This window comes from Heloderma suspectum, chromosome 3 (assembly GCF_057233095.1).
Source record: "Heloderma suspectum isolate Gila_16-S chromosome 3, 16-S_ref, whole genome shotgun sequence".
Classification (NCBI taxonomy): domain Eukaryota; kingdom Metazoa; phylum Chordata; class Lepidosauria; order Squamata; family Helodermatidae; genus Heloderma; species Heloderma suspectum.
In genome coordinates this window covers 239,145,080-239,162,578 of record NC_139460.1, presented here as the reverse complement: position 1 = coordinate 239,162,578, position 17,499 = coordinate 239,145,080, and the positions used below count along the sequence as shown (strand labels likewise).

The 17,499-nt window shown below is 42.6% G+C and overlaps 1 protein-coding gene across 4 annotated transcripts in view; it reads right to left on the bottom strand.

The window, feature by feature from the left end:
• Positions 1-1,740: 1,740 nt before the first annotated feature.
• Positions 1,741-17,499, bottom strand: part of CHST15 (carbohydrate sulfotransferase 15) — a 121,577-nt gene continuing 105,818 nt past the window's right edge. For all 4 annotated transcript variants that reach the window (XM_084845967.1, XM_084845969.1, XM_084845968.1 and 1 more), the window contains 3 exons: positions 8,079-8,235; positions 5,918-6,065; positions 1,741-2,371 (listed from right to left, as the gene is read on the bottom strand). In XM_084845967.1, the coding sequence (XP_084702093.1) occupies positions 2,181-2,371; positions 5,918-6,065; positions 8,079-8,235 (496 nt within the window). In that variant the 3' untranslated portion in view covers positions 1,741-2,180. The remainder of the gene's footprint in view (positions 2,372-5,917; positions 6,066-8,078; positions 8,236-17,499) is intronic.

Below are 17,499 nucleotides of genomic sequence, written 5' to 3'. Positions count from 1 at the left end.
GCATCCCTGCTTTTGCCGTGATAGGCTACATAAGTATCTACGTAGCCTATCATGGCAAAAGACAGGGACACAAATGGCGTAGCGGCCGCCATTTGCGCCCCCTCTTTAGCCGTGATAGGCTACATAAATATTTACGTAGCCTATCACAGCTAAAGCAGGGACGCAAATGGTGTAGGGGACGCCATTTCTGTCCCTGCTTTAGCCATGATAGGCTATGTAAATATATACGTAGCCTATCACGGCCTAGCAGAGGGACGCAAATGGCTCCAGGACCGGCATGGTCATTTTTAAAGGTTTTTTCTTTCTTTAAAACAGCGTTGCTTTAAACAAATAGTTTATCACTCAGGTACACCTAAGACAGCCTTTTTTGGGGAAGCCCCTAGGAAGAGAAAGTGTTTTGGCTGAAAGTAAACGGAGATGGAGGATTTCAATTAAAAAAAAGTAAGTATTTACGAAAAACCACCATTCTTACAGAAGTTATGCAGACTCACAGGGATGGCTGGGCACCGGAGTTACGGTTGTTAGTACGGATTTATCTTCGTAATTTTCGGAGTGGAAAAAAAAAGAGAATTCTGGGGGCTTGTGAATGGCGGATCAGAGCACTGGCCGCAAACTGCGGAAGTCAAGCGGCATCGAAGGTACACAATTCGTACATCCCTAGTGACACAGCAGAATAGTAACTGAGTGAGTGATCATCCTGAAAAGACCTGACAGTGTGGCAGTTATTTTTGCATTGGCCCTCCTGCCCTATTTGGTCACTGGCAGGTAGCAAGATTGGACCATTCTTCCCCAGATCATGGTTTACTGGAAAAGTATGAAGTAGCTTTTAATGAGAGCGTTACCCAAAAGATCTTCAAATTTCTCTGTCTTCTCAACTAAAACATTTCATTCACTTATTAGATACTACAGAGGGATGTGATGTATTTATATTTACAGTAAGTCATCCTTGAGAAAATTCTTCCTTACACTGCTGTTACAATGAAAGGATTAATTCTAGGGATGGCAGAGAATTTCTCCACGAATCTTGGGGAGGCTGAATGCCAACGCATTCGGCCCCCCGAAATTGGCGGTGAAATTCTCCGCCACCCCCCCGCCACCCCCCGGGATGGGACTTACCTCCCTCGAATGTCCCTCTCGGCGGCGGGTCCCAGCGGCGGTTCGTTGGGGGCAGGGGCAGTGGCCGGTCTTCTGACCGGCCGCTGCCGCCATTACAAGTAAAAAAAAAAAAAAAACACGTGATAGGCTATGTAACGATTTACGTAGCCTATCACGGCTAGATTTCCAAAGTCAGCCATGATAGGCTACGTAAATCGTTACGTAGCCTATCATGGGTGACTTTGGAAAGAAAAAAAAAGCGTGTACGCAAATGGCGGCACCCATGGGCGCCGCCATTTGCGTTCCTTATTTGGTCCCGGGTAGTCTACGTAAAGATTTACGTAGACTATGGCGAAAATAAGGGCAACGCTATTGGCGGGGCGGGGCGCCTCCCCCCCGGCCTGAACTTCGGGGGGAGAACCAAAGCGCCTCCCCCCCACCGCGAAGCAAGCTGCGGGACCAGCTAAGTGCCTTTCATACATCCCTAATTAATTCTGTTTTGGGCCTAATAAAACATAACAATCCATTAACAAGTCACTTGGCTTTCCTTCTCTATTTCACATCACAGTTGAGGCAGATTTAATAGGTTTATTATAGGTGGAGAGATTGCATACTGAAGAGTTTGTTGAAATATAAAGCAGACTTCTGGATTAAAATCAATTAACTTTTAATGGTAAAAAGGTATTTTGAATACTTTCCAAAGAATGCTAGACATAGATTAAAAATGAGAAAGAATGTGCATTTTTAGGTGGCTAGTGCTAATTTCTGTATTGTAATAGCATAAAAATTATATTTTGAAACCACAACCAGAGAATGTAAGATTTATTCATACCAAAACTATTTGCACACTGTTCTTTTGAGGAGGAAGAAAAAAGCTGTAGAAGAGATTTGATAATCATGGAGCTTTTATGTTGTTCTGATATAGTTCCTTTGACATATTGTATGCTAACCAGGGGGAGGAAGATTTAACTGCAATAGGTTTTCTTGGGACTTCAGGATGGGTAATTACTTGCACCTGAAAACAAGATTTTAAGAAAAATAAAATTTTCCCTTAGCGCTGCATTTATGACACTGAAATGAACAGATCAAGGTTTTTTCCATAAAAAAGCTTCATCAGAAAGAACTTGAGCCAGTTTTTTGTTGAAAGGCTGATAGAAATCTCGTAGAATTTCCTTTGTTAGAGGTAACATAGGACCTAGATTACGATCTTCAGGTCTTCTAGTGTTTGATGCAGGACTCTTGGTAATCAGAGCTTCTTGTTTTTCAGTTAGGGCACCTGTGGCAAAAAAAACCATTTTTTTTTAAATGCATGAATAATGTTTGTTATGAATTTCTCCAACATTCCCAAGTTAAAGAACATTAAAGGTACAAATGTGGCATTGAATATTACAGCTTGTGGTTCAAACACTAAGCATGAGTGGCTTGTTCTTCTTTGCAACGTCTGAAGTACGGATGTCAGTCACTGGGAAACCGGGGCCTTTTGGGGACTACTGGACTGCCATGGCACACCCAACTTGGCTTGCTTTTGTGAAAGTCCATGGTTTTTCTGAGTTCCATGGATTTCTAATGCATTTTTTTTGTCTTGGCCATAATTTGTGCAAATCAGCTGCAAATTGCATGAATTTGCATAATTTATGCAAATTTGGCTATAAATTGCACAAATCTGCATGTTTTGCACACATTATGGCTGTAATTTGCATGATTTACCGCCAAAATTTGCACAAGTTTTTTTTGGGTAAAAAAAATTACAGAAATTCCGCCAGCTGGCCTGACTCACAGTGCACTGAGTTGGGCCAGTTGGCAGAAGATGGAATGGAATCTGGGGGGCCAAGCCAATGAAAGGTCACTGAGCTCCTGCCCCCAACTAAATTCCTCTGACATCCCTAGGCTGAAGTAGAACCCACAACTGCTCCCATTCAATTAGGGTTAAATTACACACGACAGTGTGTACATGATTGACATACATGATTTTTGTTCTTTAAATAGAATCCGTGGGGTGGGGATCGCAGTGGAGAAACATGATCAGGACTGCACAGCATGTAGGGAGTGGATTTAACCCTTTCCATGTATGTTGTGGTCTTCCAAAAATCACCCCAAGACTATTACACCTGAGAGGGAAGCTTGTAATGGAAGCTTCCACCACTGAGACTTATAGTAGCTTTGAAAAGGGGGTGATTTTAGGTAGGACAGCAGCCTGTGAGTTAATCCTCTCTTCCCCATGCTTCTGACTCCTTTCCGTTTACCTCCTTTCCCCAAAATGCTATTTAACAAGAAAAATCATGCACGTTAAGGGTTGTATCCAATTAACCAGCTTCCATCAGTGAGACAGGGAAGAGGGTAATTCCGCCAACCTCCCACATGACCTCAAAAATCTGTTCTGGAGAGTTGGAGGACATTATGGACAAGAGATTGGGAGGGTGGGGGTTCAGGTAGCGAGGAGAGGAGAATCTGCTCAAGTGGCATTGGATTTTGCCCCAAATGCTTACATGTATTTAACTTCACGTGGAGTTTGGTCTTAGATGCATGAGGTCCAGATGCAGGAGTAGCTCAGGCATCTCACTGCAAAGGGAGCAATGCTTTACAAAAAAGCAAGGAGAACAGGAAAAGCATGCTTCCTATTCCACCTACAAGTTGCAGTGTGCAAACCATAAGTAAATATGGGTGCAATCCTATGCATGTTTAGACAGAAAAACATCCTACAACTCCCAGTATTCCCCATCCAGCCATGCTGGCTGGGGCACCCTAGGAGTTGCGGGGGGGGGGGGGGGTTCTGTCCAAACATGCATAGGATTGCACCCTATATGTGTCGAGAGAAGAATGCAATGTAAGGGTACCCCTGCTGGTGCCTGAACAGAAAACCTTCTATTCCAGCATCCCAATTCCTACAGGTTCATACAACTCTAGGTACTTAGATAGCTTTTAAATATTTAAAACTTTATTGCATTTAAGACACAACATAATTTTCCCATGTATCAGTTAGTCATTTTGCATAGTAAGTAGCAGGAATTATTCCTCATGGCTGATAGTTTTCTAAAACCAATTTATGACGGTATAAAAGAATCATGAATGCATATTCTTGGGTAACAATTATTTTTCCTTATTTCTGAATACTTAGTCCCTTATGATAGAGTTACCTGATGTCAATTAATATATATTTCACTCATGCACATTCAATTTACTGTTGAAATTGGTCCCACCTCACATTATGCTTTTGGCCAGTGGGGATGGAAGGGGGTTTCTCATCCGCTAAAAGTTCATCTTCAGTACAACAGACCATGTTAGTCTGTCTAGAGTGTAGACTCTACACAACCCACAAAGGTCTGGTTCACAGAAGGTCATTTCCTATATAGATATCACTAAATTACTCCCATGTAGAAGGTGGGGAAAGCGTGTAGCCATAACTTGTGACAACCACTCAGTATCTTGGGTGAAATAAACATAAGAAATAAAAAATAAATAAGAAGACTTTATTTTCTCAGGCGCTTTAGTCTCTCAGTTTCTGTTTTAAACCTGTTACTGTAGTTTAAATCTTTGTATTGCTGCTAGGTTTTATTTTGGTTTTAACTTCTATTTTATTCTGTGGTTTTAAACTTTTATAGTGCATCTTACGTTATATTTTATGGTTTTAATAGTGGTAAATCACCCAGAGAGCTTTGGCTGTTGGGCAGTATAGAAATGTAATATAGTATTATATTACTGTAATATAGTATTATATATTATAAATAACATTTATATTATTATATTATATATAGTAATATAGCATAGTATAATATCTACAGCATAGAAATGTAACAAAGAAATAATATATCTGTGCATTTGCAACTTCTCACATTGTACATGCAGTTTTCATAAACATGCCTGCAAGTTGTTTTCTGTCTAGAAAAACATGTATGAAGTGATCCTAAAGGTAATGTGATCAGGTGGGTTATAATTACATTAAAATAGCATACCTGTTGGTTAAAAAAAAACACTGGAAAGCTGGATTTAAGTTTAGATAGATGATAGATAGATAGATAGATAGATAGATAGATAGATTCTTACTGATGAGGGCGGAAGCCGAAACGTTTAGCTTAAAATATATTTTTTGAATACTCTGTTGTTAGTCTTTCTGTCTTGGATTCCTGCATTGAGCAGGGGGTTGGACTCGATGGCCTTGTAGGCCCCTTCCAACCCTACTATTCTATGATTCTATCTTTCTTATACCTTTACCTTAAGACTGACTGCAACCACAGTGGATCCAGAGCCTCCTTGTTGCTTTGTTGCTGTGCCACTTTACACCAACCCCTCCCTCTCTCTCTCTCTCTCTATATATATATATATATTCTTGGCATGTGCAGACTAACTACGTAGTCAATTCTAATATTATTGAATTAAATAAAAGACAAGCATATCCAGCTTTTATATGCCTGACAGACAAAGCATTCTAGTAAATCAAGCAGCCAGGCAACTGATTTACAAGGTTTTTGTAAGACACTGATGGGACCCACAAAAGCATAATTACTTTGAATTGTCTCTGTTTCCGAAGTTGAATGTATGCCTCAATTTCTGAAGTTGAATCGGCCAATGGGTGGCAAATGAACTGACCAAAATAACAAATTTAAAGCTCTATCAAAATGTGCCACGTCCCAATTCTTCCACATGGTGAAACTTTTCTGTCCCCTCTTTGCTACCATCTGTGTCTTTACAGCCATGCTGAGGATAGACATTAAGACTGATGGCATTCAAGGAAGGAGGATATAGAAGGAGCCTTAGAAAATATATGGCAATTTTATTTAATGGGTGACTGATGTGCTTAAGTAAGAAGGCTCAGAAAAATTCCTACCTAAATCCAGAAACTGGAACACCATGTGCATAGTAAACTTAACGTTGGATGCATGATCCTCCAAGCGGAGAACTAGTATTTGATCTTTATTAAAAACTGTCAGCCAATCCAGGAGAAAAACAACATACAGACCAACTTGAAGCCTTACCTAAAAGAATAGAAACAAAAGATAAACAGTTTGAGTTAAATATGCAAGAAATATTAACATGCAAACCTGTACATATGAATTAAGCAATTTTATACGTCCTTCTGTACTTCAGTGGAACTATTCTTATTGGCTCAAAGCTTAAACATTGCACTTCATGATGCTAAGTTACATTTATGGCATCTTAGAAGAGCAAGGCATAAACGCTTCTGTTTTCTTAGTGTTGCTTCAAACACAAGCCACTTCCCTTTAGAGCCCTAGCCAGCATATCCAATGGTGAGGGGTCATGGGAGTTGTAAGCCAAAATATCTGGAGGGCCATCAGTTGCCCACCTCTGTTTTAGAAGTTAAGCACTATAAATGAATTTGCAGTGGAAGCAAGAATACAGTACGGGTGCAATGTCCCCCTGATGTCCATCAGCCTCCGAACTTGGAGGTTGATGGGCATCCTATGCAGAGCAGGAGGAGTGCATGGATCATTGCCTCGGTGCTTTTGCCACCCTGCATTTCTGCTAGATAGGCATTTTTGCCATCTGGCTAGGGATAGAGGGGAAGGGGCTAGGGAAGGCTGGGGATAGTCTGTATCCCCGCTTCCCCAGTCTCCTCCCCATCCACAGACCTGTCCCCTTTCCGTTGTCTCTGAGGTTGCTTTTGTGAACTTGGAGAGGCAACCAGTGTGGTTCTCCCCCCACCAGCTGTGCTGGGGAGGGGGCAGGGAGATCGGACTCCTGGGTCTGACGTTGGAGCTCTGTTTCTGACCTCAGATTCAGGAATCTGAACTACTCTATGGTCCCTCAGATGCTGTCTAGGGGCCATTGAATTATTCTCCCATGGGATTAAACAGGCCACAACTTTATTGAAGGAACTTGGGAAGTTCTAGCCCCACTCTATGAGATGCTGAGAGAGACTGGCATGGATAGCCAGCCACAATTTCCCCCTGACACCACTAAGGTCCAGCCTTAGCCTGGAACATAATCTGCTGTCCTTGTAAGAAAAGGCAGATGCGAAAGGGTCACCGATATGAGCTATCGATAGCTCTGCAGTGCAATGGCTACCTCCGCAACCCTAGGCAACACCCCACCGCAAGAGACGCTTCAGCCTCATGACTGTCCTACTATCCCCATCACAATGGACCCTTCCTACTCTCACAATATTGGTGTCATTTTCCACATTCACATTGATTCATCTGCCAAAGATGTAGCAAAAAACAATGAATGAATTAGTGATAGCCAAACTTAATCAACAAGGCCAGAACATACAAATCTCACCCATGAAAAAGGAACCCTCTGCCTGGGCTGTACCAATGTAGGCTACAGTTGGGCACTCACTCATGATTGAATGCTCTCTTCTTAACCCCCTAAAACAAAATGAAAAAAACCCTCAACTTAGACATCTAGATGTCAGAAAGAATGTCTCTAGCCAGGGCCAACATCAAAGGTAGGCATGGTTGGGCACCTGCTGTGGGCCCACACCCCAGCAGGGGCCCACTGACAGATCCCCCTGGACTTGCTCCTCCTTTTCACCATTGCAGTCTACTTGTTCACCTCCCTCTTGCTCTGGCCCAGATAACCGTGGTGGTAGTGAGAAGCAGTAGATGCCACTGCCTACCTGCTCACTGGCTCAGTGCCTGTCAAGCAAGCAAGCAGTAGCAATGATGAAAAAGAGGATGAGGAGCAAAAACAGTTGGTGACAGTGGCAGTGGCAAGGTACCCAGGGGCCCTCAGAAATCTGGAGCTGGCACTGTCTCCAGCCTAGCCTTCTTCTTGACATGCTAATCTTCTATGTGGAAGGATTTTTGTTTGTAGGGGCGAAGCATTCCATCATATCACACACACCCCAACTGCAGTGTGAAGTGATACAACTCAGACACAAATTTACTACCACAGTGAGAATTAGGATTAACCCTGTTTTTGATTTTATAAGATATTTGTATGGTACACATTCCGATGTGTGATAGTAATGGCTTTATATTCTATTGTCTAATAATCTGATCAAGCATGAATTGAAATGTACGTACCGACATGGCATTGTTAAGAGTGTTGTTGTACACACAGGCTCTCAGGGAGTAATCTATGAGGCAACTTTCAAAGAGCTGCAGTGACTCAGACACTTTTTCATGGAAGTCTTCTACAGATTTGTTAGCATTTGCAAAATAGAGATAATCAGAATACAATCTGTGAATGAAACAACACAGGAACAACTGGAATGAATTACAGCAGTCAAGCCATGCCATCGTATTGAAAATTAAAATGTACTGTTCAGAGAAGAAGAAAAATAATGCTATTTGTATAGTAAGTTCCTATAAACAGTAAATCACTGTAGTTAATTTTGTATTTTTTTTCTCCAGCAGAACCTTGAGGGCTCAGATGATATAGGTTCTTTTCAGGCAGGCCTCACCCCAGAAAAACTAAAACCAATTGTCAGGCAGGTCTAAGTTTGCTAACTCAACACGTTCCCAAATATCTATAAGCAGCTTACAAGACACAGTTCTTGGTTCCATATTGCTTCCTTTATATTGTCTTCCTTCATGCTCTTGTTCATTCTCATGGCTTTTGCTACCTCCCACCTGAATTACACTAATCTCAAACCCACTCACATTATCCATTCCTTTTTTTAAAATTCCCCATCTTTTCTGCTCTTTCCATCAAACCTCCTGTACCTCCAATTACCCCTTCTTCAGTTTATTGTCTACCCTGGACTCTTCATTGAGCCACCTTTCCTCTAGTCTCATTGACTGTTAATTCTCTTCTCCTGCAGTAGATTCCTCAACCTGTGCCTGCTCCAGAAAGCTACATCTGACCATAGGATCCATGTAAAGTTTGAATCCCGGACATATTGACAACTTTTCCTTCCTTCACGAAGCTGCTCTCCAAATATTCTGCTATCTTTGTTTCTTGAGCAGTGGCATGTTAATAAACTTGCTCAATTGTGTCAATTGCAAGCCAATCATCCAAGCTGAGCCAATTAGTATTAGAGGCTTCACCACCGTAAGAACAATACAATTGAGATGTGGCCCTTTCCTTGCTAGGCAATTAGGGATGGCGGAGAATTTCTCCCCGAATCTTCGGGAGGCCGAATGCCAACGCATTCGGCCCCCCGAAATTGGTGGGGAAATTCTCCGCCGGCCCCCCGCCCCCCCCCCGGGATGGGACTTACCTCCTGCGAATGTCCCTCCCGGCGGCGGGTCCCGGCGGTTCGGCGGCGGTTCGGCGGGGGCAGCGGCCGGCCTCCTGACCGGCTGCCGCCGCCGCCATTGCAAAAAACAAAAAAGTAAAAAAAAAAAACAAAACACCCGTGATAGGCTACATAACAATTACGTAGCCGATCACGGCTAGACTTCCAAAGTCAGCCGTGATAGACTACGTAAATTGTCACGTAGCCTATCACAGGTGACTTTGGGGGGCGGGAAAGCGAATACACAAATGGCGGCGGCCCATGGGCGCCGCCATTTGCGTTCCTTATTTTGGCACGTCTAGTCCACGTAAAGATTTACGTATGGCGAAAATAAGGGCAACGCAAATAGCGTTCCCTTATTTTCGCCGTAGTCTACATAAATCTTTACGTAGACTAGACGTGCCAAAATAAGGAACGCAAATGGCGGTGCCCATGGGCCGCCACCATTTGCGTACGCGTTTTTTTTTTCAAAGTCACCCGTGATAGGCTACGTGACGATTTACGTAGCCTATCATGGCTGACTTTGGAAATCTAGCCGTGATAGGCTACTTAAATCGTTACGTAGCCTATCACGGGTGTGTGTGTGTTTGTTCTTACTTTTTTTTTCGCGGCCGGGTAGACAGAGCGTTTCTACCCGGCCTGAATTTCGCCGGCGAGGGATGGGGCGCCTCCCCCCGGCCTGAATTTCGGCCAGGCGAGGCGGGGCACCTCCCCCCCCTCGCCTGAACTTCGGGGAGAGAACCGAAGCGCCTCCCCCGCACCGCGAAGCAAGCTTCGAGAACAGGTAAGGGACTTTCGTCTATCCCTATAGGCAATTCTACAGGGAACTTTAGCAAGCAGCTATATTTGTCTCTCCAAGGTGGCTGGTATAGCATTTCTGCTCTTTAGGCCAAATATTAGATGTATACTTTTCCATTAAGAGATTTACCTGCAGAAGAAAATTTGGGTCCTGCCCTTCCTCTTCAGAAACACTGCTTTGTATCCATAGTGTCCTTCCACCAGAGGAACGCTTACCTCTGGTGGATCAAATTTCCCCTCCACCCTGTAGCCCACCACACACATTCCAAATTGGCTCCAGAGGGTTGGGGGACCGTCCAGAGCAAATGGGGGGGCATGCAGGGGGGCTGCAGGAGAGAGGAGCGGAAGGGAAACTCCTGTTGTACAAGAGAGTCTACTCATGTGACACTGGATTTAGCCTACTGATCCAATAAATGAATCACATCTTAGCTATGTTTTGTTTCTTCTTTGTCTCCAGGGCCAACAATAAAATGTTCTACACCCAAGAATGGGAGATTACTTATAAAATATAGCAATAGCTATTTATTTGGATATAAAATTACTCTCTTTAAGGCAGTGACCATAAACATAAAACAATAATTTGATCTTGTAAATGTGATGCACTTCAATTCAGCTTGTTCTCAGCTTTCATTAAAAGAGCATGTTAAAGATAACAACACCCTAAAGTAGACTTCTAGCAGTGTTTTGCTTTTACCTTGAAAATGAGTTTGTTGTTCCTTTCATATAATGAATCAAACACTCTCTTTATCATCATGGGAAAAAGGGAAAGAGATTGTAGCAGAGATGTCAGACCAGCCAAGGTGGGACAGGCGGCTTTACCTATCACTATGGCTATGCAGAGTGTATTAGGAGAGGAACAGACCCATATACTGCGACGTATGAATGGAAGGAACTGCATGTAGGTATAAATAGTAAGAAGAGAAATGTGCCACTCCCAGCATCTATTTCACTAACAATAAACAGGCGCTAAATAGTTGGCTGTGCTTAGTATTTTGCTGCCTTAGGCAGCTGCCTGTTTTACTGTGCATGAAATAGTTGGCTGTGAAACCGGAAGATGTGAGAAAAACAGGAAGGATGGAGCCAGCCTATTCATTAAATGAGGCACTTTTTAATGTAATTTTTTTTCTACTATCCCAGCAGAAATGTATGTGTATAAAAAGGCTACAGGGTGCATTCTTAAATCAAGGAAGTTGAAGTGTGCTGTGTCTATCTCAAGTAACATTGAGGCAGACACAGCACACTTCAACAGCCAACAGCTCTTGCCAATAGGGCCATAGGATGGATAGAAGGGGCTGGGAAACTGAGCTGGGAGGATGGTTTACATAAGCAGTTTATTTCATTTGGATGGTTTTCCCTTGCCAACACGATTTAACTACATTCTCTAGATTGTAGGCAGCTCTCCAGCCCCAAAGAATGAAAACAATAAATATCCAAATATACGCCATAAAAGAGAAGATGACACCAAGGACAAGAGCACATTCTAGTCACATGAAGCTGGGCACACTGATGTTCAAGAGAGCATACATAGTTAACATTGCAATACATTGCAATGCAACATCGTAGGTATACAAGAGTCAAGCTCTTCAGTAATGTATAGGTCAATGCCTACATTTTGAAATGTAGTTAGTGATCATTTCCCATCAGGAACATTAAGAATTGCTTACTTCTGTTTGTTTACACTGTAGACGTTACAAAATTGGGTTTTTGCTTATGTTATTAAATGTTTGATGTTAACATCCAGTGATTCCTTGGGTGTATGTGCAATATTAAGAGCAATGGTGCCAATGAGGAATATCTGGCTATAGGCACGTTCAGAACTTCCATGCATGCAAGAACATCAGCAAGAATTATGATGATATATCACTTTTCTGTAGGGCTGTACCCAGACAACCCCCCGCCCCCAACCTGCTTCAGAGGCCAATTCAGAGCTTCCAAATCAGCCCCGATTTTCTTTGGACTGCTCCGGACCCACTTTGGATTTGGACAAAAGTGGTCCGAATCACACCGAGCCACTTTCGAATTCACACTGAAGTGGTGCACAGCCCTACTTTTCTGTAACAAGTTATAACCAAAATAGTTTACAAACAGAAGGGCAACAATCAAAACATGAGAGAGAGAAAAACCCAACTACAATTAACAGTGAAATCCTATGTATGTCTTCTCAAAAGCAAGCCCCACTGAGTTCGTTGGAATTTATTCCCAGGTAATGTGTATTGGCCCCTTCATGGATCACTGCCTTGTTGTGGCGAAAGGGCTTGCATAACTCAGTGAAGCCATAAGCTATGCCGTGCAGGGCCACCCAAGATGGACAGGTCATGGTGGAGAGTTCTGACAAAATGTGGTCCACTGGAGAAGGAAATGGCAACCCACTCCAGTATTCTTGCCAAGAAAACCCCATGGAACGTATCACAAGGCTAAAAGATATGACGCCAGAAGATGAGCCCCTCAGGTCGGAAGGTGTCCAATATACTACTGGGGAAGAGCAGAGGGTATTTCCAAGTAGTGCCAGAAAGAGTGAAGCGGCTGGGCCAAAGCTGAAAGGACACTCAGCTGTGGATGTGTCTGGTGGTGAAAGGAAAGTCCGATGCTGTAAAGAACAATATTGTTTAGGAACCTGGAATGTAAGATCAATGAATCAAGGTAAGCTGGAGGTGGTCAAACATGAGATGGCAAGATTGAACATCGACATCTTGGGAATCAGAGAACTAAAATGGACAGGCATGGGTGAATTTAATTTAGGTGACCATTATATCTACTACTGTGGGCAAGAATCCCTTAGAAGAAATGGAGTAGCACTCATAGTCAACAAAAGGGTGGGAAAAGCAGTCCTGGGGTACAATCTCAAAAACGATAGAATGATCTCAGTACAAATCCAAGGCAAACCATTCAACATCACAGTAATTCAAGTCTATGCCCCAACCACTGAGGCTGAAGAAGTTGAGGTTGATCGGTTCTATGAAGACCTACAACACCTTCTAGAACTAACACCAAAAAAAGATGTCCTTTTCATCATAGGGGATTGGAATGCTAAAGTAAGAAGTCAAGAAATCACCGGGATAACAGGCAAGCATGGCCTTGGTGTACTAAACGAAGCAGGACAAAGGCTAATATAGTTTTGCCAAAAGAACATGCTGATCATAGGAAACACTCTTTTCCAACAGCACAAGAGGCGAGTCTACACATGAACATCACCAGATGGTCAGTATCGAAATCAGATTGATTATGTACTTTGCAGCCAAAGATGGAGAAGCTCTATACAGTCAGTAAAAACAAGACCTGGAGCTGACTGTGGCTCAGATCATGAGCTGCTTCTCGCAAAATTTCGGCTTAAATTGAAGAACGTAGGGAAAACCACTAAACCATTCAGGTATGACCTAAATCATATTCCTTATGAATATGCAGTGGAGGTGAGGAATATATTTAAGGGATTAGACCTGATAGACAGAGTGCCTGAGGAACTATGGACGGAGGTCCGTAACATTGTTCAGGAGGCAGCAACTCAATCCATCCCAAAGAAAAAGAAATGCAAGAAAGCACAGTGGCTGTCTGATGAGGCTTTACAAGTAGCTGAGGAAAGAAGGGAAGCGACAAGCAAGGGAGAAAGGGGAAGATCTATCCAACTGAATGCAGAGTTCCAGAGAATAGCAAGGAGAGACAAGAAGGCCTTCTTAAATGAACAATGCAAAGAAATCGAGGAAAACAATAGAATGGGAAAGACTAGAGATCTTTTCAAGAAAATCGGAGATATCAAGGGAACGTTTTGTGCAAAGACGGGCATGATAAAGGACAAAGAAGGAAGGGACCTAACAGAAGCGGATGAGATTAAGAAGAGGTGGAAAGAATACACAGAAGAACTATACAGGAAAGATCTTAATGTCCCTGATAGCCATGATAGTGCGGTCACTGAACTTGAGCCAGACATCCTCGAGAGTGAAGTCAAGTGGGCCTTAGGAAGCGTTACTAACAACAAAGCTAGCGGAGATGACAGTATTCCAGCTGAGCTATTTAAAATCCTAAAAGATGATGCTGTTAAAGTGCTGCACTCAATATGCCAACAAATTTGGAACACTCAACAGTGGCCACAAGACTGGAAAAGGTCAGCTTACATTCCGATTGCAAAGAAGGGCAATGCCAAAGAGTGTTCAAACTACCGTACAATTGCGCTCATTTCACATGCCAGCAAGGTTATGCTCAAAATCCTACAAGCTAGGCTTCAGCAGCATGTGAACCGAGAACTACCAGAAGTACAAGCGGGGTTTCGAAGAGGCAGAGGAACTAGAGATCAAATCGCCAACATTCGCTGGATCATGGAGAAAGCAAGAGAATTCCAGAAAAACGTCTATTTCTGCTTCATTGACTATGCTAAAGCCTTTGATTGTGTGGATCACAACAAACTGTGGCAAATTCTGAAAGAGATGGGGGTACAAGACCACCTTACCTGTCTCCTGAGAAACCTGTACAATGGTCAAGAAGCAACAGTAAGAACCGGACATGGAACAACCGATTGGTTCCAAATTGGGAAAGGAGTACGACAAGGCTGCATATTGTCACCCTGCTTATTTAATTTATATGCAGAGTACATCATGAGAAACACCGGGCTAGATGAATCCCAGGTCAGAATTAAGAATCATCAACAACCTCAGATACGCAGACGATACCACCCTAATGGCAGAAAGTGAAGAGGATCTAAAGTGCCTCTTGTTGAGGGTGAAAGAGGAGAGTGCAAAAGCTGGTTTGAAACTCAACATTAAAAAAAACGAAGATCAGGGCATCTGGCCCCATCACTTCCTGGCATATAGAAGGGGAAGAAATGGAAGCAGTGACAGATTTTACTTTCTTGGGCTCCAAGATCACCGCACACAGTGACTGTAGCCATGAATTTAAAAGATGCTTGCTCCTTGGGAGGAAAGCTATGGCCAACCTAGACAGCATAGTAAGAAGCAGAGACATCACCTTGCCGACAAAGGTCCGTATATCAAAGCTATGTTTTTTCCAGTAGTAATGTATGGCTGTGAGAGCTGGACTATAAGGAAGGCTGGGCGCTGAAGAATTGATGCTTTTAAACTGTGGTGCTGGAGAAGACTCTTACGAGTCCCCTGGACTGCAAGGAGGTCAGATCAGTCGATCCTAAAGGAAATCAACCCTGAGTGCTCATTGGAAGGACAGATACTGAAGCTGAAGCTCAAATATTTGGCTACCTAATGCGAAGAGAAAACTCCCTGGAAAAGACCCTGATGCTGGGAAAGATTGAAGGCAAAAGGAGAAGGGGACAGCACAGGATGAGATGGCTAGATAGCAATAACCGATGCAATGAATATGAACTTGAGCACACTCCAGGAGAGAGCGGAGGACAGGAAGGCCTGGCGTGCTATGGCGTGCTCCCATGGCGTCACGAAGAGTTGGACACGACTTAACGACTGAACAACAAAAATGTGTATTGGATGGTAGTGTTAAGCAATAAAATAGCAGCATTAAAACATCCTTACTTTTCTTACAGTGCAATCCCATACAGGTCTACTCATCTCTGCTTCTGTCAGCCGTATAACTTTTATTAAAACCAATTGTATCATATGATGAATTATATCATCCCCACATTGGGAATTCCGGCCCATTATAATCTAAGATAACAAGGAAAGTGATACCAAACTTTCCTGATTCTAAACAGATGTATATAAACAACATACTGTCTTATTCTATGGATCAAATACAAAACCATCTGTTACAACTAGAGGATGAAATTCTACCTTGGAATTCATGTCTAAAGTTATAAAAAGGAAGCCAACTTTCTATCCCTTCTCCACCATAACCTTTTACACATAGAGATCAAGATTAAATTACGACTGTGACTAAAGCTAGTCCCAATTGTGACTACTATTGTATAATACTACTATTTACCATTATACCTAAACACATGACAGCCCATAGTTTGCTTATCTTGATATCAATGGGCATTCCACAAGAAATTGAGATCTGCCATCTATCCCCTTTTGTCAGTATAATTTGTGTTTAGGATCAACTTCAAATCTATTTCCCAGACTATAGGTAGAATCCAATGCTGCCCATCCACCAGCAGAACCGGCTGCTGATTCTGATCCACACATGGCCAGCCCCACCAATTCTGGTCTGCAAGCAGCCCCTACTGCTTGCAGAACAACAATTTAGCCCTTCCAGAGGCAAGCCCCGAATCAAAAAGAACCACTCATTTCTGGGAGGGAGCAGGTCAGCAGTGCTGCCTTATGCAAGCTCTGCCAACCTGCCCCCTTCCAGAAACTAGCATTTCCACTATTTTCGACTTGCCTCTGGAAGTGCTAAACCACCATTCCACAAGTGGTAGGGGCAGCATGAAGACCAGAATGAGCAGGCCTGGCCATGTGCACAATGGCAGCGTTGGATTATCGCTGAACCACAACCTTGCGCAACATGTCTGCTACAGAAAAGACCATTCCCATTTGTTATCCAGTTCACTAGCATGTAAACTGTAAAAGACCAATACAGAATCACTCTTATAACCAACTAGAGATATTATAATTAAGAGTTTCTTTGGCATGAGATACCTATATCTTGGTTCAGAACAATGGCCTTTCGATAGGCTTGTATGATTTACTTTCCTGAACCCCTTAACTGATTTAAACCTACCTTTAGAGGCTCTTTTCCTAAATGTTCTACTTTTGTATGTGTCAGACTCTCTTGATAGATCATTTCTAAACCATTCTCCACTCCATTGCGGATTTACTAACAGAATGAAATTGATTTTCCAAAAAGTTGTTAGAGATATATAGAGCCCGTTGAAACACAACAATGTCAGAATTCTTCAGTATTCTGGCTTATCAGTAAAGAGCAAGCATGTTGGTCTATGCTGCCTGATCATTCCCGCTTGGCTACTCCAACCAGCAGAAGCAGCGAAATTAATCAGGAAGTCACAAGCAAACAAAAGCATAGTGTTATATCCAAACCAGGATTCCTGGCTTGTCACTCTCAAACAAGCCAGGAATCATAAGCCAAGGACAAATCCTGGCTTCAGATTCTGGTTTATTAGGAGAGCAACAAACTAGGAATCCCAGTTCAGGATGTAACACTAAGCTTTTGCTTGCTGATGACCTCCTGAGTAGTTTAGAAACTCCTCCTCAATCAGGTAGCATGAACTAGTATTCTTGCTTGTTACCTGTGAACTGGGAAAAGAGTTGTTCCCAAACCCCAATGAAGTGAGTAGAAAAGTCCACTTGCATGTGAACTCCATGTGCACAATGGAGTGACTATGAATCTCTTGATCCAAAGATCCTTTAAAAGAACATCACATGTTGAAAAATATTCATTCTTGCCTACTAATTCTCCATTTCTGAGAAAGCTATATAATTAGTATATGTTCCCCACATGTTTGTTTGTTTTTTGCTTTGATAGACATTTTTATTGATTTTATTTTAATTATTTACAATATTTATATACTGCTCCACATCAAAAGATTTCGA